The following is a 26,783-nucleotide window of genomic DNA, read 5'->3' as shown; positions in this document are numbered from 1 at the left end:
CTTTAATCTTCTACCTGTCTAGCTCCAAAATAGTGTTTTTCATACATTCTATCATTCAGCAAGTATTTCCCAAGCTCCTTCTAGCTACCAAGCCCTCCACTGGCCATGAGTGAACAAGGGCCTCTGGAAAGGGATCTTAGACCAAATATGAAAGACTAAAATAAAAAAAAAAAAACAACAGAAAAGAACCCATGATATGAGGGGCCAGGAAGATGACTCAGCTGTGAAGAGTTCTTACTGTTCCTACAGAAAACCCAAGTTGGTCCCTAGTATCATGTCCGATGACTCGGAACCACCTGTAATGCCAGCTTCAGTGGATCCAACATCCCCAGCCTCTAAGGACATCAAGGCCCTCAGCAGATGGAGTCCCTGCATCTGGGCCTGCTAGCCTCCAGCACCATGAGCCACACTCTGGTTTATAAAGTACTCCTTGGGCTAGTCAGTCATCAGGACTGTGTCCCAATCCCTAACGACAACAATTTGCAGGAGAAATATTTATTTGGGGTCACATTTTCAGAGATTTCAGTTTATGGTCAAGCTGTCTCCATTGCTGCTGGGCCTTGGTAAGCCAGAGCATCATGGTGGACAGGACATGGTGGAGCCAAGATTCTCACCCCACAGCAGCCAGGAAAGAGAGAGAGAGATGGAGAAGGATCTGGACAAGATCTGCCCTTCAAAGTTCCATCCCCATCAACCCTACTTCCTCCAGAGAAGCTCCTACCTCCTAAGTTTCAGTTATCTCTCAAAATAGTGCCACCTGTCGGGGACCAAGGCTTCAACCCACGAGCTGTGCAGATATTCATATTCAACAATGCCCAGACAGCAGTATTCTGCTACAGTACAAAACACAGACATTCCCCCCTTTTAAGAAAAGGAAGATAATATAAAAATCACTTTATTGTAATGAACTCGTAGATAAAAACATCATGCAGAGGCGGATTGATGTAGTGACTCAAATACTCACCCAGTCTCAAGACAACTCTTAACTCACAGTTTATTCTCTGCAAAGCTGAATCACAGAAGCTGTGGACTTAGGATTCGGGAGAAAATGAGTGGAATAATGGACTGAGAAAAGAGGGGAGACGACCAAAAGTCTGCGCACCAGCCAGGAAGACCCCAACACCGCTCCCCCCGACACCCCGACCCCCACTCTGGGAAGCCTCACTCTGGGAATCCCATCAGTCACGTGCTCAGCCCTCTAGTTCTACAAGCATCCTCGTGAAAACACCATCACTCACTTGCTCATTTAAACCAGCTGCCCGCTACGAAGGCATCTCTGGGCATGGCTCTGCATGGCTAGTTCCCATCACCCACTGGGACTGGGAAGGGGTGTCTTTTTCTTTTTCCTTTTCCCTTCCCCTCTTCCTTCTCCTCTCCTCTTTCCCATCCCTTCTCTTTCCTTTTCTCCCTACTTTGTGTTTCGAGACGGGGCCTTGTTACACATGTCAAGCTAACCTTGAATTCCGAGTCCTCTTGCCTTGGCTTCCAAAGATGTGGTTACAGGCATTCACCATGACTCCTGGCTAATGGGAGTCTTTTCAGGTCTTTAGACTCCATCGGGATAGATGGTCGTAGCAGCATACATTTATTTATTTGCTTGTTCGCTTTGCAGTGCTAAGGATCAAAAATGCTACCACTGAGCCCCGCTCCAGCCACCTACGCTTCTTACAAGGTGTACCTTTCTATAATTGGCTGGTTTTGTTGGTAAAATTTCTTGTCCCGCACTAGCTTGGGAGTTCCTGTGAGAGAAAGACTACCTCCGCGCCTCTTACCAGTGCTGTGCCACTGCCCAGGCACGTGCCCAGGGAAAGGGGGGACATCTTCTTACCTTGAGCCACATCCACGAAGTCCCTCTTGGTATGGGAAATAAATTGATTTGCTATCGCCTCCCGGACTTTTTCCATGGATGGAGCCTCTATCCAAGGGAGGGGGTGGGCTGGTTTCCCTTTAGGGAGTGTCCACTGGAAGAATTCCTGTCAAAGCAAGCACAGTTTTAGTAAGAGTCCACGAAGGCTCACTTCATGGGGTCCGGAACACACGAGTGTTTGTGTGTCCATATTCTTTGGAAGCCTTTATGACCAGCGACCACACCGCAGCTGCCTGTACAGAGAGCGTGGCGAGGGGGCCTGGCCGTCACAGGCCATCACACAGGTACTGACTCGGCTACTTTTCTTGCTGTGGCAAATACCTCACGAAAGCAGCTTAAGGACAGGTTTCTTTAGGTCACGGTTTGAAGGTTATAACTCACTGTGATGGGAAACGCAAGGCGACAAGATTGGGAGGTGGCTGGTCATACAGTGTCCTTAGTTGGGAAGTAGAGGCAGATGAACTGAGCTCAGCTAGCTTCCTCCCGCCCCGCCCCTTTTTATTCAGTGTAGGACCAGAGCCACCAGGGGCTGACAACACTCACATCAGAGTGCATCCCTCCTCAGTTAAATCTCTCAGCAAACGCTCATCTCTGACGCCATTGTAAAGCCAGTCAGGTTAAGGATGAAGAGTCAACCATCACAGATGCCCTTTGTGTGCTTGTTTTGACCTTTGACCCCGACAACAGAAGAAGACTGTCAACTTCGCGGGTCGAGAGCGGAACTCTTGTATAGACCACACGCATGTTAATTCCGGTCCTGGTGACATGTTTGTAAGGAGCGGAGGTAGTGTCTGGTGTCTCTTTGAGAGTCTTAGAGGAAAGGCTTCCTCCCTTCCAGAGCCACAGCACTGTGGCGAAGGATTTAAGAGAGCCTGTAACGATACACACTGAAATCGCCTCCATCTCTCCCCCATCTTCATCTCTCGTGATTGTCTGTTACAGTTAACCTCATTGTCTGTTGGATTGGATTTTATACTGTCCGAGAGATGCTTCCTCTGTGTCCAGGAGGGCATTTCCAGAGAGCATTGCCTGAGGGGATAAGACTAAACCTGAACGTGGCAGCACCATCCCATGGGCTGGAGGCCCTACCCTCCCACTGTCATGATGTTCTGCTCAAAGGCAGCCAGGAAAACATGGGCTGAACCATGACAGGCTAAGCCAGATCAGGTCCCCCCTTTCCTCAGGCTGTCCCTGCCTGTGCTTCATAAGTGACAAAAAAAAAGTCATCATGTTTCCCAGCTCCCTCAGAAAGTGGTACCACCAGCCAGAGAGCTCCGTGGTCCAGCACACCAGGCCCCAAGCACTGCGCCCACACTCACAGCTGATGTGGTGGAGAATGGCTATGGTGAGAGAACTGTGAGGTGTGCCCAGCAGGGTCCAATCCCAACACCCACATGGCAGCTCACAGACACCTGTACCTCCAGTTCGCAGGGATCTAATGCCTTCTGGGCTCCATGGCCTCCAGATGTACCGTAGTGCACAGATGTACATATAGGCAAAATACTTATACACATAAAAAAATTCAAAGTCTTTAGTAGCACTTTAGATAAAGGAAAATTTTATGTACGTGTATGTATATACGTTTTCAATAAATATAACAAATTATTTTGCATTGCTTTTAATTTTTGATTTTTTTTTAGGCTAGGTAGGATAGCACACATCTTTAATCCCAGCACTCAGGAACCAGAGGTAGGCAGATCTCTGAGTTCAAGGCTATCCTGGTCTACAAAGCAAGTTCTAGGACAACCAGGGCTATACAAACTCTGCTTGGAAAAAAATATTTACTTATTTTTATTTTCTGTGTATGAGTGTTTGCCTGTATGTGTATACATACACTTCTGGGGCTTCAGAGGTCAGCAGAGAGCATCAGGTCTCCTGGAACTGGAATTATGAATGGTTGTGAGCTGTCATGTGGGTTCTGGGAACTGAGTCTGGGCCCTCTGCAAGAGTATCAAGGCCTCTTAATGACTGAGCCAATGGAAGTCAAGAACAGGCAAATGAAATGTGGCATTGTTGGTGAAATTATTACATGGCATGGTGTACGTCCTTCTGATTCTCAGGTCTACATCTCCAGCTCATCCACCTGATGGACAGACCTCCATCCAGTGTGTTTTCCTGTCTCCTTCTGTCCTTCAACCACCACACAGAGTCCTTCCAGCCCAGTCTGCAGCATCAGCAGCACACGTACAAGGCAGAAATGTGAATGCTGTCTTTCTTCATCTCTTCCGGCTTGATCATCAGCATCATCCATTCTTCCGCTTCGTCATCTGCCGGATGCCTCCGGGTGGCTCCGACCCAGGTGGCAGTCTGGGTGATGAAACCCTTTACAACATAGGCTTTCGTGATGGGAGAAGGACCAGACTGTGCCAGGAAAACACAGCAGGAGGTCAATGACCTCATCCACTGGGGAAGCGGGAGATAGCTCTTTGGGCTGAGCCATGAGGAAATGGAAGAGAGGCTCCCTTAGGGCAAGAGAGGGAATTCTAAAGAGAAGCAGCAGTGATAGAGGGCAGGAAGGATTGAATGTCCAAAACATGATCCTAACCACAAGTACTCTGGTGCACACCTGTTTGTAGCAGCATTACGCACAATAACCAAAAGGTAGGACCGACCCAAGACGGATCACTGGATGAATGGATGAAAAAACTGTGGCGTACACATGCAGTATTATTCAACTGTGGAAAGTACTGAAGCTGCTATCACATGAGAAACCCCAGAAAGTGTTACAAAATAGAAGAAACCAGACACAAAAATCACACTACATGACCTTTCATATAAAATATCCAGAAGAGGTAATCCATACAGCTCAAAAGTGGATGGGGAGGAGCTGGAGAAACAGCTTAGTGGTTAAAAGCACTTGCTGCTCTTGCAAAGGACTTGGGTTTAATTCCCAACCCACACCCAGAGGCTCACAACCATCTGTAACTCCATTTTCCAGGGCATGTGGTGTCCTCTTCTGACCTCCGCACGTACCAGGCAAGCACGTGGCACCCATACAGGAAGGCAAGACACACATACACATAAGACAATTCTTTTAGCGCATATTGGTGGTTGCCAAGGTGATTGTTTAACGGACATGGGGTTTCCTTCTGGGATGAAGAAAATGCTTTACAAGGTAGAGATGGTAGGCACACAATGACATGAATAAACTAAACACCACTGAACTGTTCCCATGGTCACGGCTAATTTTATATTACATGAGTATCACTTCAGTTTTTCAGATCTCTAAACTCTAGGCACTAGAAATCTAGGGGAACACGAGACTGTAAAGGCAGTCCAAAGGGAGCATGACTCTTGCCACGACAGACAGACAGACAGACAGTCTTTGGAATGCTTTTACAGGCTCAAGACAATGTTAAATCCAACAGGTGAGTAGCTAGTGCCTTACTTGACCGAGATGAGCTTTATGGGTCCTTATTCCTCTCGAAGTTCCACTTTTTATCATCTTTTCTTTAGCATATGTTTTCCAGGAATATTCTTCATTGTAATGTGTCTGATTCAGAATAGGATCACTAAGCGAGTAGGTATATCCTAGTCTTCTGATGCTCTTTGGACTACAGGAACAAGAAGTAGAGATTAGAGGAGGGCCTGGCTTGGTGTCCTTCCTGTTACAGTGACAAAAGACTCTGACAAAAACCCAAGGGAGAAAGGGTCTCTTCTGCCCCACAGTTCAAGAGCACAGTCCACCACGGCAGGGCGGTCAAGGCGGCAGGGTAGCAGCCAGCCACATAGCAACCAACAGTCAGAAATCAGGGTAATGGATGCTCAGCTTCCTTCCTCCACAGTCACAGTCTTGGGTCCCAGCCAGGGGATGGTGCCACCCACAGTCGGTGAGCCTTCCCGCCTCCATCCATGCAACCAGTCTAATCCCCTTCCAGGAACTCCCCCAGACCTGTTTCCTAGGTGATGCTAGGATTTATCAAGATGACAACATTAACCGTCAAAGAGACTAAGTACCACATTCCCCAATGACATGCATGTCAAATTATTTTATGTATTTTACAATTTTTTTAAAGATTTGCTGGCTTAAGACTTGTCAGATATTATTTAATTTTCAAATTCCCTTAAGAGAATCAATTTTGTAAGTTGAGAGAGAGAGAAATGAAGAATAACAGTTCAAAATGTATCTTAGTGTTTTTTAAGAGTTCCATAGCATATTCTCCTGTACAAAAGTTGTTTTTTTTCTAGAGAAATATTCTTGTAGGTTAAAGGGAAAGATGTATGAATTGTGAGATTGTTATCTTTTAAACATCTGTTAATTTATTTTACGTGTCTGGGTGTTTTGCCTGCCTGCATGTGCACATACTGGTCCTGAGGAGGACCATTAGAGGGCATCGATCCCCTAGAACCAGGGTTATGGATGGTTGTGAGCCACCATGTAGGTGCTGAGAACTGAACTCAGGTCCCCTGGAACAGCAACCAGTGCTATAACCATTGGGTCGTCTCTCCAGCCCCGGGTACTCTTCTTCAGTGTGTAAGTCTCCAGTGAAATGCATGCTGCCAGTACTGTAACTCATAGCTGAAAAAGAGGTCACCAAATATTATCTCCAGATATTACCACCAAATGGCGCCATCCCCGGGTATCACCCCCACATGATATTATCACGAGATATTACCACCAGATACTGTGTGCTCCTAGACATTTTATACCACCGTCCATTAGGTATTATTTTTTGCCAGAATACAAAATAAGAATGAACTGAAATCTTTAATTATGGAATTACGAGAAATGTGCGGAAGGGAGAGAAAAGCAGTCACTGGGGGAACCCTGGTCAGAGAGCTTTTAAGGACATCTGCTTGTCACTCAGGTTCCACGCTTGTCCAGGGCTCATCTTCTGTGGCAGGTGTTTCTATAGAGTAAAGGTTGGTGCTGGGGCCTGGGTACCACAGGCTGAGCCGGATGCTGCAGATTTCCACGCCAAAGGCAGCCCGGCTGAGTAACATCTGGATCCCTGTCTCCTACCAGCTATAACAGTCTTCAGGGAGAGGCTTCTAAGAAGATGGCAGAGCATGCAGCGTTCTTTAGATGGCTCTCCCCCTCACGTATTTAAAGATAAGCATTTTTGTTTTTCAGCTTAAAAAGAAAAAAATCCCTGGGCAACGTCGTTAGCTGAGGAGGAAGACGAGTCTGAGCTCAGGAAGCCACACAAGCTGCTGCTGCTTGCTTTAAATATAACTAGACTTTTCTGGGCCGTCACACTTTTCAAGATTACTGCGTAAAACTGGTTCCTAAGAGTCATGTGCTAACTGATGATTTTCAGATTCTGTGTTCATCACTCGGCAAGGTATTTTAATCCTATTTTTTAATCTAATCACAGTTTGCAATATTTACTGCAGTGTAGTCAATCTTTTTGTGTTATAAATCAATGAAGTTGTTCCTGATACACACACACACACACACACACACACACACACACACACACACAGAGAGAGAGAGAGAGAGAGAGAGAGAGAGAGAGAGAGAGAGAGAGAGAGAACCTCAGACAGACAGACAGACAGACAGACAGACAGACAGACAGACAGCATCGCCTCACACCAGCCACCTTTCTCAGCCTCCTGAGTGCTGGGATCCCAGGCATGAGCCACTTTGCCGGGCTAGCTCTGGCTTTGAAATGTAGCTGTTATTTATTCTCAGAAGTTTAGCACGGTGTTCTTTACAGCAACACTTAACTAGGGAACGTCACCTACTTGTTTGTTTTGAGTCAGGGTCCCATTATGTAGCCCTGGCTGGCCTGGAACTCACAATGTAGACCAGGCTAGCCTGGAACTCAGAGACTAAAGGCATGTGACACCACGGGCAGCCCATGTTGCTTCCCCTGATACTCCTCAGCATATAGAAAACTTACAGGTTTCTTTCTTTTCGTTACTTGGCTATTGTTAATCATGTCAGACTTACACTGTTTTACACTTCCCTCATCTACTTTTAATAATTTTCCCTAAAAAATGTATTGCATCATTTATTTTTCAATATTCTTCTTAATATCCCTTAAAATATCTTAAAATATATGTTAACATTTATGTGAATAATAAATGCAGATAGATTTCATCTTGACAGGAAGTAATATAGTTTTGCATCTTTGGCACTAAAAACTGATTTTACCAAGTACACAAAGATAGTATAAACCGTACAAGCTAAAATTTTGGTTCCAAGATTTAGACAAAAATGTATTTAAAGTCTGTAATAGTTGAAAACCTCTCTTTAAAAATTTTTTACTAGGGCCTAGATAGATTGCTCGGTGGTTAGAGCACTGGCTGCTCTTGCAGAGGACCTGGGTTCAGTTCCCAGTACCTGCATGACACTCACAACCATCTGTAACTCCAGTTCCAGGAGTTCCAAGGCCCTCTTCTGGCCTCCTCAAGCATCAGGCATGCACATGGGGCACAGACATAAATGCATGCAAAACGTCCATACACATAAAATCAAAATAAATTTAAAATGTTTTAAATCTACAGAAAACCATTTGTCGAAATTCCTGTTTCTGTTTTGCAAGTCTGCCTTGAGTTAGATAACATTTTAAAAGTCACATCAGAGTAGAAGAACAGTAGGCACGATTCAGTCGCTGTTCTATTCGGGGTAACTGTTTACTTCTCAGACTGTGACAACAGGGACTAACTCAGTGAATGGATGGCAGGCCATGTCGTTTGCTCTCAGTACAATGGAATGGGTTCCCCACCAAGCCATCAATGGATCACTCATCAACAGTCTCCTTGTGACTCCTGGCATCTAAATGACACCCTGGCCCTGGATCTCTCTCTCTTACAATCTGCTCATTTAGAGATGGACGGCTTTCCTGGGCATTAACGTCTGTACACTGGAAAACAGCAGAAGCAGGAGGAGGTTGATGCCAGGTGCCCTATCACCCTAGAAACAACACAGAAGGCTGGATGAATAAGCTCATGTGTCTAATTAACATGTAGTTCCTCTAAAATACTTCTAATGTATTAATTGTTGACTTCATATATAATATATAAATTTTTCATAAATAATATATTTATTATTAACTCCATATATATATTGCTTTGAGCAATTATGTGCTTAAAATAACTGTAATAGCTCAATTCTTTAGGTCATAGATAATGTTTAAAACTTATTTTCAATTAATATACTCAGTTACAAAGAAGTATAATAGAGTGATCAATAAATTGCTTTCACAACCTAAATTGGAGAATGGAGAATGAAAATATTGTGCATCTACACTATGGAAATTCAGCTGTAAAGAAAAACAAAATCATAAACTTTGCAGGTAAATGGATGGAACTAGAAAAGCTCATAGTGGGTGAGGTAACTCTGACCTCAAGACGAACATTGCCTGCTCTCTCTCTCTCTCTCTCTCTCTCTCTCTCTCTGTGGTTCCTAACTCCAAATCTTCATACACAAGTGTATGTCTCACTTCTCATCAAAGAAACGTTTGCAACAGAGACCATTGCAGAAAACTATAACCTATCAAAATGCAAAGAGTAAGTAATGATGTGGTGCCCCGCCCCAGCGGATACATCTTCAACACAACTCTTGCACCTAAGGCTCAGGGATAACTTCTGATCTCAGATCCATCAGTCATGCAATCGAAGACAGGACTGCCCTCATCTCTGCTCATTCACTGTGGTGGTTTGAATGAGAAATGTCCTCCATAAGCTTGGGTATTTGACACTCAGGGGCACCATCTGGGGAGTTTATAGACCCCTTAGGTGGTACATGCTTGCTGGAGGAAGTACATTTTTGTGGGTAGGTGGGCTCATAGCTTGGGCGACTTCCGGACTGCTCTTCTCTGCCTTGTGGTTGAAGACATGATCTCGGAGCTTCCTGCTTCAGCGGCCTGCTGCCACACCACCGAAACATTCTGGAACTATAAGTCTAACACAAACTCTTACTTCTTATCATAGCAACAGAAAAGTAACTGATACACACTACCCCACCACTGAGCTCAGAAGTGGTCAAAAAGTCCACAGCCCTCAGCTCACATGAGTCTAGAGGAGACGCTGCAAGCTAAGGCCTCAGTAACTGGAAGAGTGGAAGTCCAGAGGACAGCTCTGTGAGCTTCCAGGACAGCATGGGTGACGGTGCTGAAAAATATCCTTCCACGCGTTCTCCATCCACTCAACAGCCACTGCATTGCCTGCCCGCTCTAGTCTACCGGAAGTACTCAAGCCATTCATTTATAATGTCTATCAACGCAGGTCTACAGCAACCCGCAGTGTTCAGCGACATTGGGAAGAACAAGTGGGGATTTTTCTGATTTCCTTATAGAAAGTCTGGCTGAATTTTGAAGGGTGGATTCCCAGGATACCCAGCTGATGGTGGCATAGACGGTAGACCCTATTCTACTAGTGTCGCTAGTTGCTGTGCCGACTTGCTTTGGATCCTGATCAATAAAAGACAAAGTCAGACTGCAACGGGTCTGGCGATGTGACGTGAGCAGACACCTACCGTATTAAACTGGGCACCATTCCTGTTTTAGGTGTGAATGCTGTCTTCATTGTGGTAGCATAGGAATCCCAGTTGGTGTCACCTGCTAAAAAGGACACCAGGGTGACTTGAAATGCGGCAAAGCGGAATCTCCTGACCAGATGCTGCTTCCATAATTAAAATAAGTGCGGCGAGCCCTGACCAGCAGGGAATAACACCACGACTCGAGGATCCTTCTTCGATCACGGTTTATTGAAGCGCTGCTCGGTTGAGGGAGAGCTGAAGGTGAGGGGCCCCGACCACGGATCTCGGCGTGCTTATATGCAGGTTGTAGGCGTGTCTAACTGGCCTGACACCCGAGGCTATTGGGATTGGTCAGCTGGCGTTGCTAGGCAGACTGGCGGGCGGAAGAGTGCCAAACAGCACGGCGGAGCTGATGTGGCAAACAACTTAGGGCAACGCCCTGAGAGGAGGCCGGCGCCATCTTGCAATGGCGGACGGTCGTCACAGTTCCCCCTATATTGTTTTAGAAAATGGCAGAAAAGGACTTACTCCTGTTCAGGTCTCCACCTCATGATGCGTAGACCGATCGAAGGAGGCCTTAGCTAGCCAACACTCCTTCTCCAGTGCAATGGGTGTAAACCCTTGGAGGTGCAAAGGCAGTGAAGGACTAGTGGAGCAATAGTACAGTCCCTCTGGGTGCAATGGCATGAACGCCTCCAGGTGCAAGGGCACTGCATTATGCATCCCTGAGTACAGCTATCCAGGCTTTAGGGGAACTGCCCGCGTCCAAAGCTGCCAAAGCCTTAGCAATCGCCATTTTTTCCACCTTACGCCTTCGAGATATCCGACACAGCAAGAACAGCGCCAGGATAATGCCCGCAGCAAGTACACAACCGAACATACCAACCCCCACCCATTCCTTAAACAGGGAAACTGCTGAGGAGATCCAGGAAGTCATCCCCTCCGCCAGGCTAAGGTCCACTCGCGTGGAATTGATGACCAACACCGCCTGCCGGAGTTGCCCGAGGAGGGCATCAAAATCCTGGGACCAATTTCCTGCAAGGTAAAGAGATAAAGAGCGGGACAGATTCGCGGCCCTAGTGTAATTATCATAAGGGACACTGGTAATGCAAAGGGCATTAAATTTCCATTCACAGCCCAACTGAGCCAGCTGCCAGGTCATGTCCAGCTGTTCTTGGACAAGATCTATTCTTTGATTTACAATTAGTATTCCGCCTCTGAGGCGTGTATCAATAACAGCTTGTGAGTCCAGAGCTCGTGCCACTGTTTGAGAAATACTGTTGAGAGTGGAAGCTGTCTGGACTGTAGTAGACATGGCTATGCCAGCAACCGTGGCGGCTGTGGCAGCGGCGGAGATGGCCACTATAACCGCTGCAGTGATACCAAAATCTCGTTTAGGTCTAAACAGTGTCATGGTGCTAGGTGCTTCCACTGGCACAGGGATCCACCGTGGGACTCTGGCCACCAAGGCTCTAGTAAATTGTTCTGCATCCCAGCATTGAGAAAGAAAGCATGTTTGATTAGTGCACTTGCCAAAGGAAGAATTGCTTAATATAAACAAAAATGGAGAATAAACACACACAGGAGCAGGAGGATATGTATGATTATGAAAATGTTCTACTATTGTTTTATACCCACCAGTTGGTGGCCCCTGTGGCTCAAAAATTGTAGCATTGCCCTCCTCCTTGCTGATTAGCAATCTCATGGTTGAATTATGGACAAATGTACCTAAAAAACTAGAAAAACCTGTTGTTCCTCCTTGTAGGAGGGAAAAAGCGTTCAACTCAGTACAACTACCGTTAACACCACAAAGTATCCATTTATCATAGGGTTTCATAAGTGGGTTTTGGATAAAAAGACCTCGATTGTACATAAGCCTACCTCTCTTAGGACCTCGCATATCAGGTGAAAATGTAAAACTTTTACTAGCATCAGCCCAAGCAACTACAGTTGACTGACAATCAGACCAAGGCCAAACCTCCTGTTCATAAGTATGCCAACAATGCGGGGCAAATCTTTGCTGGACTGGTGGCATCTCGGAATCTGAGAGATTATCCTTTGAACTTAAAAAGGTGCCGTTGAGCCAAACCGCCTTCTCAAGCACCTCAGTATGGGTGAGATAATAACATTGGGTTTGATTAGCATTACATGTAATATCCCCATCAGTAAGATTCCGAAGGTCGTACTCATTTTTAAACCATGCTAAGCCTTGTTTCTTAAAGGCCAGGCAGGGTTCGTTGTCTGGATCTACATCAGTTAATACAAAACAAAGTGAACCCTCTTCTTGAAATTTTCTATCTTCTCCTAAAGGGGCAATCTGTTTGTCTAATGGTAAAGAGGGGAGGCCCAACTCTTTAGAAGTAGTAAAGAATCTAGGGAACACAGCCGCATTATGGCGGACTGGCATGGGCTTCGGGTATGCTGACAGGATTACCCATCTTGGCTCCATCTTCCCTATGCTCCATGTCATCAGGAACAGCATCAGGCCCATCTTCCAGTAGCTTGGAATCTTCCATGGAATCATCCTGTGGCGCTTCTTTGACTTCCCTGGTGAGCCTTTCTGGCACCCAGATGGGATCCGGACGTTCCGACGTCGTCCGCTTCCCGTGTGAAGTTCTGAATCCTCTTCGGCCCCTCACCGTGGTGCTGCCACGGAGGATCCCGGGTTTCGGCACCAGCTGCGGCGAGCCCTGACCAGCAGGGAATAACACCACGACTCGAGGATCCTTCTTCGATCACGGTTTATTGAAGCGCTGCTCGGTTGAGGGAGAGCTGAAGGTGAGGGGCCCCGACCACGGATCTCGGCGTGCTTATATGCAGGTTGTAGGCGTGTCTAACTGGCCTGACACCCGAGGCTATTGGGATTGGTCAGCTGGCGTTGCTAGGCAGACTGGCGGGCGGAAGAGTGCCAAACAGCACGGCGGAGCTGATGTGGCAAACAACTTAGGGCAACGCCCTGAGAGGAGGCCGGCGCCATCTTGCAATGGCGGACGGTCGTCACAAATAAGATCGTAAGAGAAAAATCTGTACAGTAATTTCATCTTAGAGTCCAATGAACCATAAGGGTCCGTTTATGGTCTCAGTAAGGATGGGAAGGTAGACTTCACTATTGGGTTTATGCTGACATTAAAACACACCCGTTGCTTTTTCTGAGCATTCATATATGCTGTTTTTTTGTTTTGTTTTGTTTTGTTTTTTTGATGTGTATGTGAATGTATGTCACATGAGCTAGTGACTGAAGATGCCAGAGAGGGTACCAGGTAATTCTGAGCTGCCTGATGTGGAATTGAACTTGGGTCTTCTCGAGAGCTGTCAGTGCTCTTAACCGCTGAGCCGGCTCTCCAGCCCCACATGCATGCTATTTTAAACAACTCTAAGGCTTTTGTTCAAAAGTGTGAAGAAAGTTGATTTGAGTTCTACCTTCCGGTGTCCATTACGTTTTAGTGACCAGCTCGCATCATGTTAGGAAAATCCGGGCACACATTGGCATCCTGGACATCTCTCCCTGCCTCTTTATGTCATGGTCACTGTCACCCTCCTCCACGGTCTTCCTCCCTGCCAGCCCACGCTGCCAGTCCTGCCTATTTTGTTCCACATCTATATGAGGCAGAGTGAAAAGAAAATTAAGAGGGAACAGGGACTTCTGCCTGCAGAGATCAGTCATGTTTTCCCAAAGATACCACCAACAAGGATGTTAAAGGCAACAAATGCTTAGGGCCAGAAGTTTACCATATTTGAATTCCTCGCTCATCCCTAAATCCACACACACAAAACCTCTTTAAACAACATAAAAAACTATTTTACAATTTCAACTACACCAGAAATTCTTGATGCAAGAAATAAGTGAGCTTGCTTATACATCTTTACTTAATTTTAAATTTTAATTAAATTTCAAGCTTTGCTTAATCACTGAACTTGGTTGTAAATTATACCCTTGAAACGCTGTGACTTGGAAAGCCATGGGATCATACGTGTGAGCTCACTATGAAAACAGTGAAGCTGGGCGCTCCCTGGGGAAGCCCATACCCAAACTTGGATATGTCTCATTTTTTTCTCTGAGTGTCTCTCTCTTAACCCTGATGCTTAAGGTCCATGCTAAAAGTGTCTTCAATAAACCCCAACTCTTCTTCAGACGCTTGCTCATTGGAATTCTTTCTGCAATAAAACCCCTAGGACCTGGCTTGAAGGTAACTCCTTGGGTCCCACAGGCTTGCCCTGACACGTACAGATAGACATGAGATCATATGCTGACTTATATATACATGTGTGTAAACATAGACATAATGAGTGTTGTGGTTTAAATCAGAATGCCCCCATAGACTCATATATTTGAATGCTTAGTGACCAGTTGGTGGTGTTTGAGGATTAGGAGGTGTGGCTTTGTTGGAGGAGGTATGTCAACTGCGGGTGGACTTTGAGATTTAAAAGCCCATGCCAGGCCCAGTGTCCTTCTCTCCTCTCTCTCCCCTTACCCCCCCCCCCCCCCGCCACCTCATGCTGTGGATCAGATGTGAGCTCTCAGCCACTGCTCCCAGCACCATACCTGCCTGCCTGCTGCCATGCTCCCTGTCATGATGATCATGGACTCACCCTCTGGAATGGCGAGCCCCCAAACTAAATGCTTTCTTTTGTAAGTTGCCTTGGTCATGGTGTTTTGTCATAGCAATAGTAAAGAAACTAAGACAGTAAGGTTTGGCTCCCATCGTTTTGATTTACAAAAGTGAATTCATATGTGAAAGATATCTTTTTCTTATATCAGTTACTAACAGAGCCTTATAGTGACTTACCTGCATAGTAACTCACCCTTTTCAATAACTGTAAAATTTTGTAGCATAGATGTTACTTAAAAACTATGAGTGTAGGTAAGATCAACCAGGAAGTAAATTTACAAGGCTAAATCCTGAGCTTGAAGACCAAGAAGAACACCCAGTGAAAAGAGCTGTAAGGAACAGGCAGCTAGTACAGGAGAAAATCGGCATGGAGTGTCCTGAAAAGTAAAGAAAGTGCCTTCAGATGACAGAGGAAAGAGTGTCAAGTGACTGCAGAAGGATGCTGAGATCTGCCAATGGGCACCAGCAGTAGCTGAGTGTATCTGCTCAGCTCCCTCCATAAGCAGACCAGCTCCTTATATCATCAGACCAGCTTCTACATCATCAGACCGGCTCCTACATCATCAGACCAGCTCTTTACATCATCAGACCAGCTCCTACATCATCAGACCAGCTCCTACATCATCAGACCAGCTCCTACATCATCAGACCAGCTCCTACATCACCAGACCAGCTCCCACATCAACAGACCAGCTCCCACATCAACAGACCAGCTCCTACATCATCAGACCAGCTCCTACACCATCAGACCAGCTCCTACATCACCAGACCAGCTCCTTACATCAGACCAACTCCCTAATGAACATATCTGTGGTGATATTGTGTTCTCCAAAATATTGTGCACCCTAATAAACTTGTCTGGGGTCAGAGAAAAGAACAGCCACTAGGTACAGAGGCTAGAAAATGGTGACACTCACCCCTTTAATCCTAGCATTCCTAAGGCAGAAATCCATCTGGATCTCTGTGAGTTTAAAGCCACACTGGAAACAGCCAGGCATGGTGACTCATGCCTTTAATCCCAGGAAGTGAGCTTTTAATCCCAGGAAGTGATGGTAGAAAGCAGGAAAGTATATAAGGCGTGAAACCAGGAACTAGAGCTCGTTAAGCTTTTAGGTTTTTGTACAGCACAGTTCAGCTGAGAGGCATCCAGTCTGAGGAAACAGAATCAGCTGAGGAATTGGAAAGGTGAAGTGGCTGTGGCTTATTCTGCTTCTCTGATCTTTCAGCGTTCAATCCAATACCTAGCTCCAGGTTTGTTTTTATCAATAAGAACTTTTAAGATTCATGCTACACATATCAGCTCCTTACATCATCACAACAGCTCCCTATGTCATCAGACCAGCTCCCACATCAACAGACCAGCTCCTTACATCATCAGACCAGCTCCCACATCAACAGACCAGCTCCCTAATCAACATATCAGCTCCTTACATCATTACAACAGCTCCCTATGTCAACAGACCACCTCCCTATGTCATCAGACCAGCTCCCACATAAACAGACCAGCTCCTACATCATCAGACCAGCTCCTGCATCAACAGACCAGCTCCCACATCAACAGACCATCTCCCTAATCAACATATCAGCTCCTTACATCATTACAACAGCTCCCTATATCAACAGACCACCTCCCTATGTCATCAGACCAGCTCCCACATCAACAGATCAGCTCCCACATCAAGAGACCAGGTCCTACATCATCAGACCAGCTCCTACATCAACAGACCAGCTCCCTATGTCATCAGAACAGCTCCTACATCATCAGACCAGCTCCCACATCAACAGACCAGCTCCCACATCAACAGACCAGCTCCCACATCAACAGACCAGCTCCTACATCAACAGACCAGCTCCCACATCATCAGACCAGCTCCTACATCATCAGACCAGCTCCTACATCATCAGATCAGCTCCTACATCATCAGACCAGCTCCTACATCAACAGACTAGCTCCCTATGTCATCAGAACAGCTCCTACATCATCAGACCAGCTCCCACATCAACAGACCAGCTCCCACATCAACAGACCAGCTCCTACATCAACAGACCAGCTCCCACATCATCAGACCAGCTCCTACATCATCAGACCAGCTCCTACATCAACAGACCAGCTCCTTACATCATCAGACCAGCTCCTACATCAACAGACCAGCTCCTTACATCATCAGACCAGCTCCTACATCAACAGACCAGCTCCTACATCAACAGACCATCTCCCTAATCAACATATCAGCTCCTTACATCATCACAACAGCTCCCTATGTCAACAGACCACCTCCCTATGTCATCAGACCAGCTCCCAACATCAACAGGCCAGCTCCCTACGTCAACAGAGTGGCATAAAATTTTTTAGAAATACAGCAGTCTCCCTTATCTGCAATTTTAATGAAGGATATTTTAGTCAACCACAATCCAAAACTATCAAAGCGAAAATTCTAGAAATTAACTTGTAAGTTTAAAATCACATGCCAGTTTGAGTTCAGTGATAAAAACTCTCTTGCCATCCAGCTCCCTCCAGCTTGGGCTATGTACCACTTCATTGTCTATCATATCACACTGCATACCCTGCCTGCCAGTAGTAACACAGTCCCTTTCTTGCAGTTCATAGTGGCTTGTAGGTAGGGCCAGTGCCAAAAATGATTTCAGTGTATATTGCCTCCAGATGTGTTCACTGTAGAGTCAAAATTCAGTCATCTTCTCATTTTGCATTTCTGGGTAATTATTTGATACTTTTTATACTTATAAAAATATGGATTGTGTGTGTGTGTGTGTGTGTGTGTGTGTGTGTGTGTGTGTCCATTCATGTAGAGGAAAGATTGCTTTCATCAGACCTTGAGAACCCTGGTGAAACAGCTCTAGGTGGTGCCTTCAGTCAATCACACAGACACATGTTCCTATTCAGGGGTCTGTGCTCTGCTGAGGCCAGTTGAGGACTGACTGCTGGCAGCGTGGATTGCTGAGTGCCTGGCTCTAGGAGCCTATAGGGACAGGAGCATCGCGCCTGGCTGCCTCCAGGGCACAGGGCTAAGAAGGTCTCCTTCCCATGCCCCCTAAACACAGAGCACAGCTTCTGTCTGTTCTCCAATCCCAATGCCCTGGGATGCCATCTGATTTCCAGCATATCTATTTTATGTTGAATGATCTTCTTACTGTAATCTTTTTGTCAGTTTTATACATGTATGATTTGACCCCCATCGACAAAGTTCCTGGAAATGCTGTTATCAGAGTCAATTCTCTACTTTACTTGAGGATTTATGATCCACGACGACTACGACAACATCCTCAAACTGTTTCTGGTGAAATCCTTGTATGTCACTGGTTTCTTCTGCATTCTCAGCTGTTGGTGGTATCCCCAAGGCTTTCTCTGTGGCCCCAAACCCACGTCTCCTGTGGTTCTGTTGTCCTGGTCTGTTCTTTCTTTTCTAGCTCTGGTTCTTCCGATTGCCTGCCATGGGCCAGCACCATGTTCAGCACTGAGACACAGAACCCTGTCCCGGCTTGGGAAATCAGGCCCGTGGAGATGCCATGAGTCCCAGGAGCACAGATTTGGCAGTGGGCCGACTCCTGTGTTCATCCTCAAAAGGATGCCATTCTTTTGCTCAGATGTGGGGGAAGGGTAAGGTCAGATCCCAGAGGGATTTTATCAAATGGGGGGGGGCATCTGAGCTGTGGTTTAGTTTGATAGGGGTCTGACAGGGAAACAGATGTAAAGTAAAGCATTTCTCTGAAGTGAATAAGGAGCTAGAGTCTGAAGCACCACCAACAGCCCACTGTGAGTGAAGCTGAGAAGAAACAGTCCAGCCTGCCTGTGGGGCCCTCCTTTGACTGCCTGCCTCATAAAGCCTTACCCTGATAGCCACGGTGACTTGTCCAAGTTGCTCATGGTTTTGTTAATCGTGTTAGTCAGAGTATGGTGGCATAGGCCTTGCATCCAAGCCCTCAGGAGACAGAGGCAGCCTTATCTCTACTGAGTTTGAAATCATACTAATCTATATAGAGATATCCAGGCTAGCCAAGGCTACACAGTGAGACCTGGTCTAAAAAAAAAAAGAGAGAAATATTTTAAATAATGACTAATGTGTATTTGTACTAAACCATACTAGGTTTTCTATGTAGATTATTTTGTTTTCACAACAACCTGACAGAAGAGGCAGGTATGTTGTGGGATAATCTTTTTGTACACTGTGAAGATGTGTCTCTGCCAAAGCACCTTCTGATTGGCTTAATAAAGAGCTGAACAGCCAATAGCTAGGCAGGAGAGGATAGGCGGGACTTCCAGGCAGAGAGAGGAACTCTGGGAAGAATCTGAGGCACTCAAGATTCACCAGAGAGATTCAGAGCAAGTTGGATGTACAATGTGGAACAGAGGGAATGAGCCACGGGGCAGAACCTAGATTAACATACAGAGTGTAGATTAATATAAACAGGTTAATTCAAGTTTTAAGAGCTAGTTGGGAACAAGTCTAAGCTAAGGCCAAGCTTTCATAATAAGAAGTTTCTGTGTCATTATTTGGGAGCTGGTGGTCCAAAATAAGCCCAACTACACAGGTACTAACAACATCTAATAATTATTTTTAACGGCTGACTCTTTTGGGGTGTGTGTGTGTGTGTGTGTGTGTGTGTGTGTGTGTGTGTGTGCAGCAGGTGCCTGCAGGAGCCCACAGAGGCCAGAAGAGGCTGTTGATTCCCCTGGAACTAGAGCTGTAGGTGGTTGTGCGCTCCTATGTGGGTGCTGAGAACCGAACCCAGGTCCTCTGCAAGAGCAGCCAGTGCTCTCAACTGCTGGGCCGTCCCTCCAGCCCTGCATCGGACAAGTCTCACCTCACTGTTGTGATAACCAAATGCACTAATTAATAAGAACTTATCAAATGCTGAATGAGGTCCCAAAAGGTATGCCTGTGTCTGAAATCCTGGAACTTGGAAATTGACCATATTCAGACAAGGGTATCCTTAAGCATGCAATCACAGATCCAGAAATGGGGAAATCATCCTGATTGTCCTCAGGGACCTGAAATGCCAAGACAAGTATCCCTGAGACAGACGGTGGGGCCTCAGAAGCAGAGACTGAAGGGCATATCCATGGTTATGAATGCTCACAGAACCAGGGGTGGTGGTGTGTGTCAGCACTCCTAGCACTTCAGAGGCAAGAGGAGGAGGATCATGAGTTCAAGGTCAGGCTGGACTAGTTAGACTCTTCTCAAAAATAAATAAAAACAACTACTGACAGCCAGCAGGAACTGAAGGCGGGAAGGTTGGTTCCTGGCCTGGAGATTCCAGAAGCAAGGCCCTGCCTACACTTAGAATCTGTGTCCGGCCAGTGGGCTCATAAATTGATGTTATTTTAAGCCACCAGTCTGTGGCTTTGCGTAGCAACCATGAAAAAAAGAGTACAGAACCCCGGAACTGCTCACTCAGTCACAGGGGAGACTCAACAGCAGCCATCAACTGTCCCTGGTTAGGGAACCAAAGATGAACAGTGATGCATCGCTCCTCTAGGAGGGTGACTTTGTTAACCACGGAAGACGGGGTTGGTGAGCGGCTGTGATAGACTGAACGGCAGAGGCACGTTGACTCAGGAGAAGAAAGTGGAGGCTGAACGGAAGAGCTCTGTAATCAAATGAAGGTATCAAGGAAGCTGCCTTCCCCCAACAGCCTGGACCCCTGTCCCTACACTCTCAGTGTCTGGAAGGTTCCAAGGAGAACAGGAACATGATTTTGCACATGCTGAGGTAGGGGCCTTTCTGGGACACCCGTGAAACCGCCTAGCCAACAGCTGGAGTTGGGTACAGAGAGTAGAGTTCCTGGCGGTTTGTGCAACACCGGAAGTCCGGTGGAGTATGATCACTCAGGTAACCTCACCTGTTCCGGATGAGGAGGACCACTACTGGGGAAACCCTGACAGAGTGCTTAGAGGGGGAAATGGGAAGTTTTTTAACTGATCCCCCCCTCCCACTTTCCGTTCTCAGTTTACAGAGAACCCGACTGGAATGTGAACACACGATTCATTGTTCCCTTAGAAGCTTAATTCTGAAGACCCCGCACAGCCCTGTAACCAGCTAGGCTAGACGGCTGCAGCAGGCCATTAGTGCTCCGAAGGGATGCAGGAGCTGACGGTGCAGTCAGTAATCACGCTACCAGTGTCGCCGCTAACAACCAGGGAGGGTGTCTTTCCGCGAATGCAAAACGCTGAGCTGGTCAAGCCCGCTGCTGCCTCGGCAAGCAAGCACCCGAGCAAAGCTCTCCATCTGTCACCTGGCAGAGAGCCTTTGAAACAGGCCCAGCAAGCTCGCGGCCGGGTCTGCAGCGGGAGCACCCCGGCCCGCGGGCTCCGCCCCTCTCCCCCTCCTCCCCCACCCACCCCTACGCGGCCCCGCCCACTACATTTGCTGTTTGCCAGACCGCGACTAAAGAACCAGCTCCGCTCCTTCTCTCCCTCCCAAGCTTCCCCAGATCTGTTCACCTGTCTTTGACCCTGTCTGTTATCCTTGGAAAGACACTAGCGGTGGCTTTATCGTGTCCCCTCAGGGTTATTCCTAAAGTGTTTAAAGGGAGCACCCAGAGTTTTAGAGAGGGAGCACGGCCGGGGTGGGGGGTATGAAGGGCGAGGTCATGGGCTCCTGGTCATTCTGACTCACTTGTGCCTCCCTGAGTTAGACCCTCCTCTAAGGGAGAGGCAACACCCCTAAATTTAAACGGACGCCCTTGGGCAGAAAGTACCTACTTTGGACACCCCCACCGCACACACAGCACGCCCCGCCCCCCAGACCCGCAGCCTAGGCAGTCTTACTTGACTGGAGCTTGGGGTCACATTGAGTGGGGCAAGGAGCCTTGTCCCTACACTGGGCCATCTTGTCCCCAGAGGCCGTCTCCCGCCTTGACAAGGCAGAAATACTCGGCTCTGTCCCCACCCTCTGAGCTGTGCCTTTGTGACGCGTCGCCATGGAGACAGCTGTAAGCCTCCTCTTCCGCGGAGTCTCCGCCCCAAGGGCCCAGAGGCTGCGTCCCTCAGGTCCCTGGCTTTCACCGGCTTCTCTAGTCCTAGCAATGCTTCCCACGCCGTTGTTTCGTGTATTGGCAAACAGGAGCAAACTGAAGGAGAATACTGTGTCAAGCCTGGTGTCCTGGTGCACGCGTGTGATCCCAAAACTCAGGAGGCTAAGGCAAGAAGGAGGCCAGACCTGGAAAGAGACGCCTTGCTCAAAATATTAAATCCTCCAAGTATTACAAACCCCAAAGCAGACTGCCAGACTTCCAACCACACATTTGTGTCCATTCATAATTTTCAGTTCAAGCAAGGTGAGCGTGTAAATTTTCGGCACACAGGATCTGGTGTAAGGGGAATGACACTCAGAGGTTCCCCAACAGGTCGGTGTTAGGTCAGCCTAGATCGGCCTGGGCCAGGAAACACTGGGCACGGACTTACTATAAAGAAAAACTTATTTCATCTTGAGTTTTTTTTTTGGGGGGGGGAGTGGGGGTAGATCTAAGTCCAAAGGTGTGTCCAGGCATAGTGGCACAGGCCTGTAACCCCAGCATTTGGGAGGTAGAGGCAGCAGGACCCAAATCATCCTGTAACACATAGTGTGTCCAAAGGCAGCCAGGCTTACAGAAAACTCTGTTTTTAAAAAATATGAAAACGTCCAAACTGCATTCCTGGTACCAACCGTAGGGATTAGGCAGGGCCAATTTTTTACTGTATGCTGGCCCACCCACCCACCTTACCCACCCATGTATGCATGCTAGAGTCTGGCTTTTTAATTTTCTCCCATTTGTGACCACTTTGTGCCAGAGACATTTATGCAAGCCAGGTATATAAGGCATATAAAACAGATAGACAGGTCAAATGTTTATTGATAACCACAAGGGAGTTTATTTGAAAATAATTCATTGCTGTGCATACAACTTTACCATCTATGAAAGAAGAAAGCAAACTTTCATATTAATGAGATGGGTATGCTTGTTTATCTTACATAAAGATTTAAATCTCAGTTGAGTATTAGTTGCTGCAGGACACAGATCATCTCTGGCGCTTTTTAGAGCCGAACAGTGCTCTGATTTTTCTAATCACCAATACTGGAAGATCATTTTGCATAAATACCTAGTACAAAGTGCAGAAGTGTGCTTACAACCATTTCAAGAACCCAACCCCAAGGCAAAACTCATTTAGCAAATTTTTATGAAACTCAAGTCAACAAATCAAATGGCAATGTTTTTAAAATGGAGCATTCCTGATTGAGGCTCAGAGGAAAATAGCAAAACCTTCCTCAGTGTGGATGTGTAGATGTGGACAGTGTGTACTGAAAATGTCTGTCATAGCTTTCTCCCCAGATAGTACGATCTATACCTGTCTCCACGGTCTAGTTGGATACCATAACCCCTGACTCTCTGTTTATCTCCATGTACTAATCTGGTCTCCTTGCTCAGCTGTACGCAATAGCCCACCTCTCCGCTCAACTCTCTATGATAAACACACTGAGCATCCAGGGTGCTGAGGTGACATGTTTGATTTTGAACTAACATTGAGCGCTGCAGGAAACTTTCCATGTTGTTTGCAGCTCCCTTGTTCCCTCACGGGACCCCTCACAACACAAGAAGCTGTGTGTTAGTCACTGGGTGCAGAAGGTATTTTGTGCTCATATTCTTGGTGACTGCCTGTTTTTTGGCAACCTAGTAGGTGCTTAGTAACTCCTGAACGGCTCCAGAAAAGAAGACAGCCACCGCTCACTCTTGGGAAGCGGGGACAGAAAACACACAATGGAGATTTCTGGAAGATGATTGACAGTCTGGCCTTTCATCCCAGCACTCAGGAGGCAGAGGCAGGTGGAGCTCTGAGAATTTGAGATGAACCTGGTCTACATAATGAGTTCTAGCTCAGTCAGGGCTGGATAATGAGATCCTGTTTTTTTAAAAAGGAAATAAAAACAATAATTTAAAACTCTTATTTACCCTAAAAGGCATTATTCTAACATGAGATATTAGAGGAAAATAAGGCCTCACAAAGAAGTTTATCAAGGGACATTAATTAGGTATCAGAGATCACAAATGTATCTGCAAGCAACATTTCTATGATTTATTTTTATCATTTTTAAATGCGCGTGTGTGTGTGTGTGTGTGTGTGTGTGTGTGTGTGTGTGTGTGTATGCGCGCACATACATCACATGTGGGCAGGTACCCGAGGAGGCCAAAAGGAGTATTAGATCCCTTGGAGCTGGAATTACAGGTACCAGATGTAGGTTTGGGGGTGGGGGGTGGAGGGTCCGGATGTGGGTGCTGGGAAATGGGCTCTGGGTCCTCTGCAAGAGCCACAAAGCATCCTCTTTAAAATAAAGAGCTAATCCAGAATTTTCTGGTGGTGAAGCCTCATGCACACGACACATTTGCATGCAATGAGCAGCAGAAGACGTTAGGAGGCACAGACTTCTGTCAACGTTATTTAAAAAGGAATGAGTCTAAATTAGGGTTTAGTAGTGGCATCTAAATCAAGAAAGTGACACCCAATAACAGATTAGCTGTCTGGAAATGGTAGGGCTAATTAGCATAGCATAATTTAAGATAAATATATTTTTAAAGCAGAGCAATGAGCATATAGAATTTTTAAAGCGAGTTCTTATTAATATCTTAGATTTGTCTCATCTCAGGCAAGCTAAAATGTGGGGTGTGCACTGAATGCAGACCCAGAAGCCCTCTTTGTCGCTTTCCCTCTGGGAGCCCTCGAGGTAAACAGATCCTTCTGTGAGCTCCAGTTCCCTTTCTGTCAACATCGGGCTTACAGAGACTATAACCCTGACAACAGTTTATCAGTGGTAGCCGACACAGGGTATTTCTCTTCCTCATTTCTACTCTCTGTCTCCATTCTTAGTACACTTTCTGGTCTCTACTCAACACATATATTTTGGTCTGGGTCTACTTTATTGTGAGTGGCATGGCCCTGTTCCCGACTTTGAACTTCATTTGCCTGAGGCCAGCCTATAAATGATTAAGCCGGTGTCTATTTGGTTTCTTTTATTGTGTGTTTTCCTTTCTTATTTCTCCTCTCCTCAAACATTGCTTGTGTATTGAATATAAACTGTGTAATGACATTGAAAGCAGCACCCTAGATATGACAGAGGTTTGGAGATAGCATCTCAAAGAAAAGATGCCCACGCCCCAAGGATGCGTGAAGCCAGCCAGGTGTGGGGGGCAACACCTGGAAGAAAAATGGAGGCTGGAGACGCTGAAGAATTTCTTGGTGCTCTGCTGTGAAGAGCAGTGGGGGAGGGTACAGGCACAAAGCTGCAGCAATAGGGCTGAGGCGGAGCCCTGGCAGCCCAGCAGAGCAGCTACAGGTCACCAGAGATGTGGCAGGGGTTCACTGAGTGGCTTGCACAGTGGAGTGACATCACCAAGTCGAACTTTAAACCCTGACCTTTTTTCCAGAAGAAGAACTCAGAACTGTCCCTCAGAAAGCAAAACATCTGGGTCACTAATATGCCTAGGTAGTTTTGCATAGATCCTAAACAACTGAGACTTGGATTCAGTGGGTTAAAAGTTTATCGGTTGTCGCCAGGCGGTGGTGGCTCACGCCTTTAATCCTAGCACTCGGGAGGCAGAGCCAGGCGGATCTCTGTGAGTTTGAGGCCAGCCTGGTCTACAGAGTGAGATCTAGGAAAAGACGCAAAGCTACACAGAGAGACCTTGTCTCGAAAAACCAAAAAAAAAAAAAAGTTTATCGGTTGTCAAAAACTGTGTGGTTGCCTGGGGTCTGATCAGCCACCTTGGACCATGTAGGTGCCCAAGGGCCATACTGCAGCCAGAGCTATACAGATCTGAGTGGCACATACTACTACCCAGTGCCATGGTGATGCCCGGGCCAGGGCTGGGGGCCATGTCTGGGTCCGTGGTCCAGCTGCGGATGGGGTCTGTGTTGATGTCTGTGGCCCACGTCACCTCAGGGGCATATAGGAACCATGTGAGATGAAACCAGATGGCCACGCTGAGCCGGCCCCATCCCTTCTCTGGCCCAGGGAAAGCTGGCCTTGCCTCTCACTGGACACTACTGAGCTGGCCCCAACCCAGGGAGAGTTGGCACTTGGGAGAGAAGCCCCACCCCTCACCACAGGCAACAGTGAACTGACCCTGAAGGCAGGGGCATAGGGAAGCTGATTCCATCCCCTCACCTGAAGCGGGTGGCTCCAGTGGCCAGGACTGACCAGCTCAGCTACCACCCCAGCCCACAGCCAAGCCTTGAGTTGGCCCACCCTAACATCTACCCCACCTAGGACCTGCTGGAGCTTGTGAAGGGCCTGGCCCTGAGAAACAATACCCACAGGACCTCCATGACTCTGGGCGGCCACAGGATATCCCAGAGGAGTTCCAGTGATGATGGTGTACCAGAGACCAGAGACCTTGAACCAGACCAGTGACTCACTGCAATGAATGAATCAGCTAGTCAGCTGACAGGACAAAAGAGTATACTATATGACACTCCAAGGATCCTAATGCCACCAGGACCAAGGAAGAGGTGTTGGAGAGGCGAGAAAGAGGAGGAGCAAAGAGGGGTTTTTTCTTTTTCTCTTTTCTTTCTTTCTTTCTTTTTTTTTTTTTTTTTTTTTTTGGTTTGTTTTGTTCTTGGTTTTGTTTGTTTATTTGCTTGCTTTGTTTTGATTTTTTAAAGTTTTCTTTTGTTGGGGGGCACACTGCAAGGGTGAAGGGAGAGGATGGGGGTACCAGGAGGTAAGCGGAATTGGGATACATGGTGGGAAGCTCTCAAAGAATCAATTAAGGTGAATTTTTTAAAAACGTCCATCGGTTGTTTCCTGTGAACACCGCTGTCATAAATCTCTCTTGGCACACACATGTGAAGTGGTAAAGACAATGGCGGTACAGTGGACAGCAATCC

General features: G+C 46.8%; 1 protein-coding gene across 11 annotated transcripts in view; it reads right to left on the bottom strand.

Annotated features, from left to right (window-relative positions):
* Positions 1-21,840, bottom strand: part of Tex26 (testis expressed 26) — a 33,649-nt gene extending 11,809 nt beyond the window's left edge. Inside the window, exons 1-5 of one of the 11 annotated variants that reach the window (XM_059248908.1) lie at positions 21,693-21,806; positions 20,317-20,512; positions 10,293-10,377; positions 5,256-5,421; positions 1,829-1,973 (exon numbers count right to left, since the gene is read on the bottom strand). In XM_059248908.1, the coding sequence (XP_059104891.1) occupies positions 1,829-1,973; positions 5,256-5,421; positions 10,293-10,342 (361 nt within the window). In that variant the 5' untranslated portion in view covers positions 10,343-10,377; positions 20,317-20,512; positions 21,693-21,806. Of the gene's footprint in view, positions 1-1,828; positions 1,974-5,255; positions 5,422-10,292; positions 10,378-20,316; positions 20,513-21,692 lie in introns of those variants that run through there. The other 10 variants (XM_059248911.1, XM_059248909.1, XM_059248910.1 and 7 more) reach the window with 10 other exon arrangements.
* Between the last annotated feature and the right edge of the window lie 4,943 nt (positions 21,841-26,783).

This window comes from Peromyscus eremicus, chromosome 23 (genome assembly GCF_949786415.1).
Source record: "Peromyscus eremicus chromosome 23, PerEre_H2_v1, whole genome shotgun sequence".
Lineage (NCBI taxonomy): Eukaryota > Metazoa > Chordata > Mammalia > Rodentia > Cricetidae > Peromyscus > Peromyscus eremicus.
The sequence above is the reverse complement of the archived record's forward strand: the minus strand, read 5'-3'. Positions and strand labels throughout refer to the sequence as shown.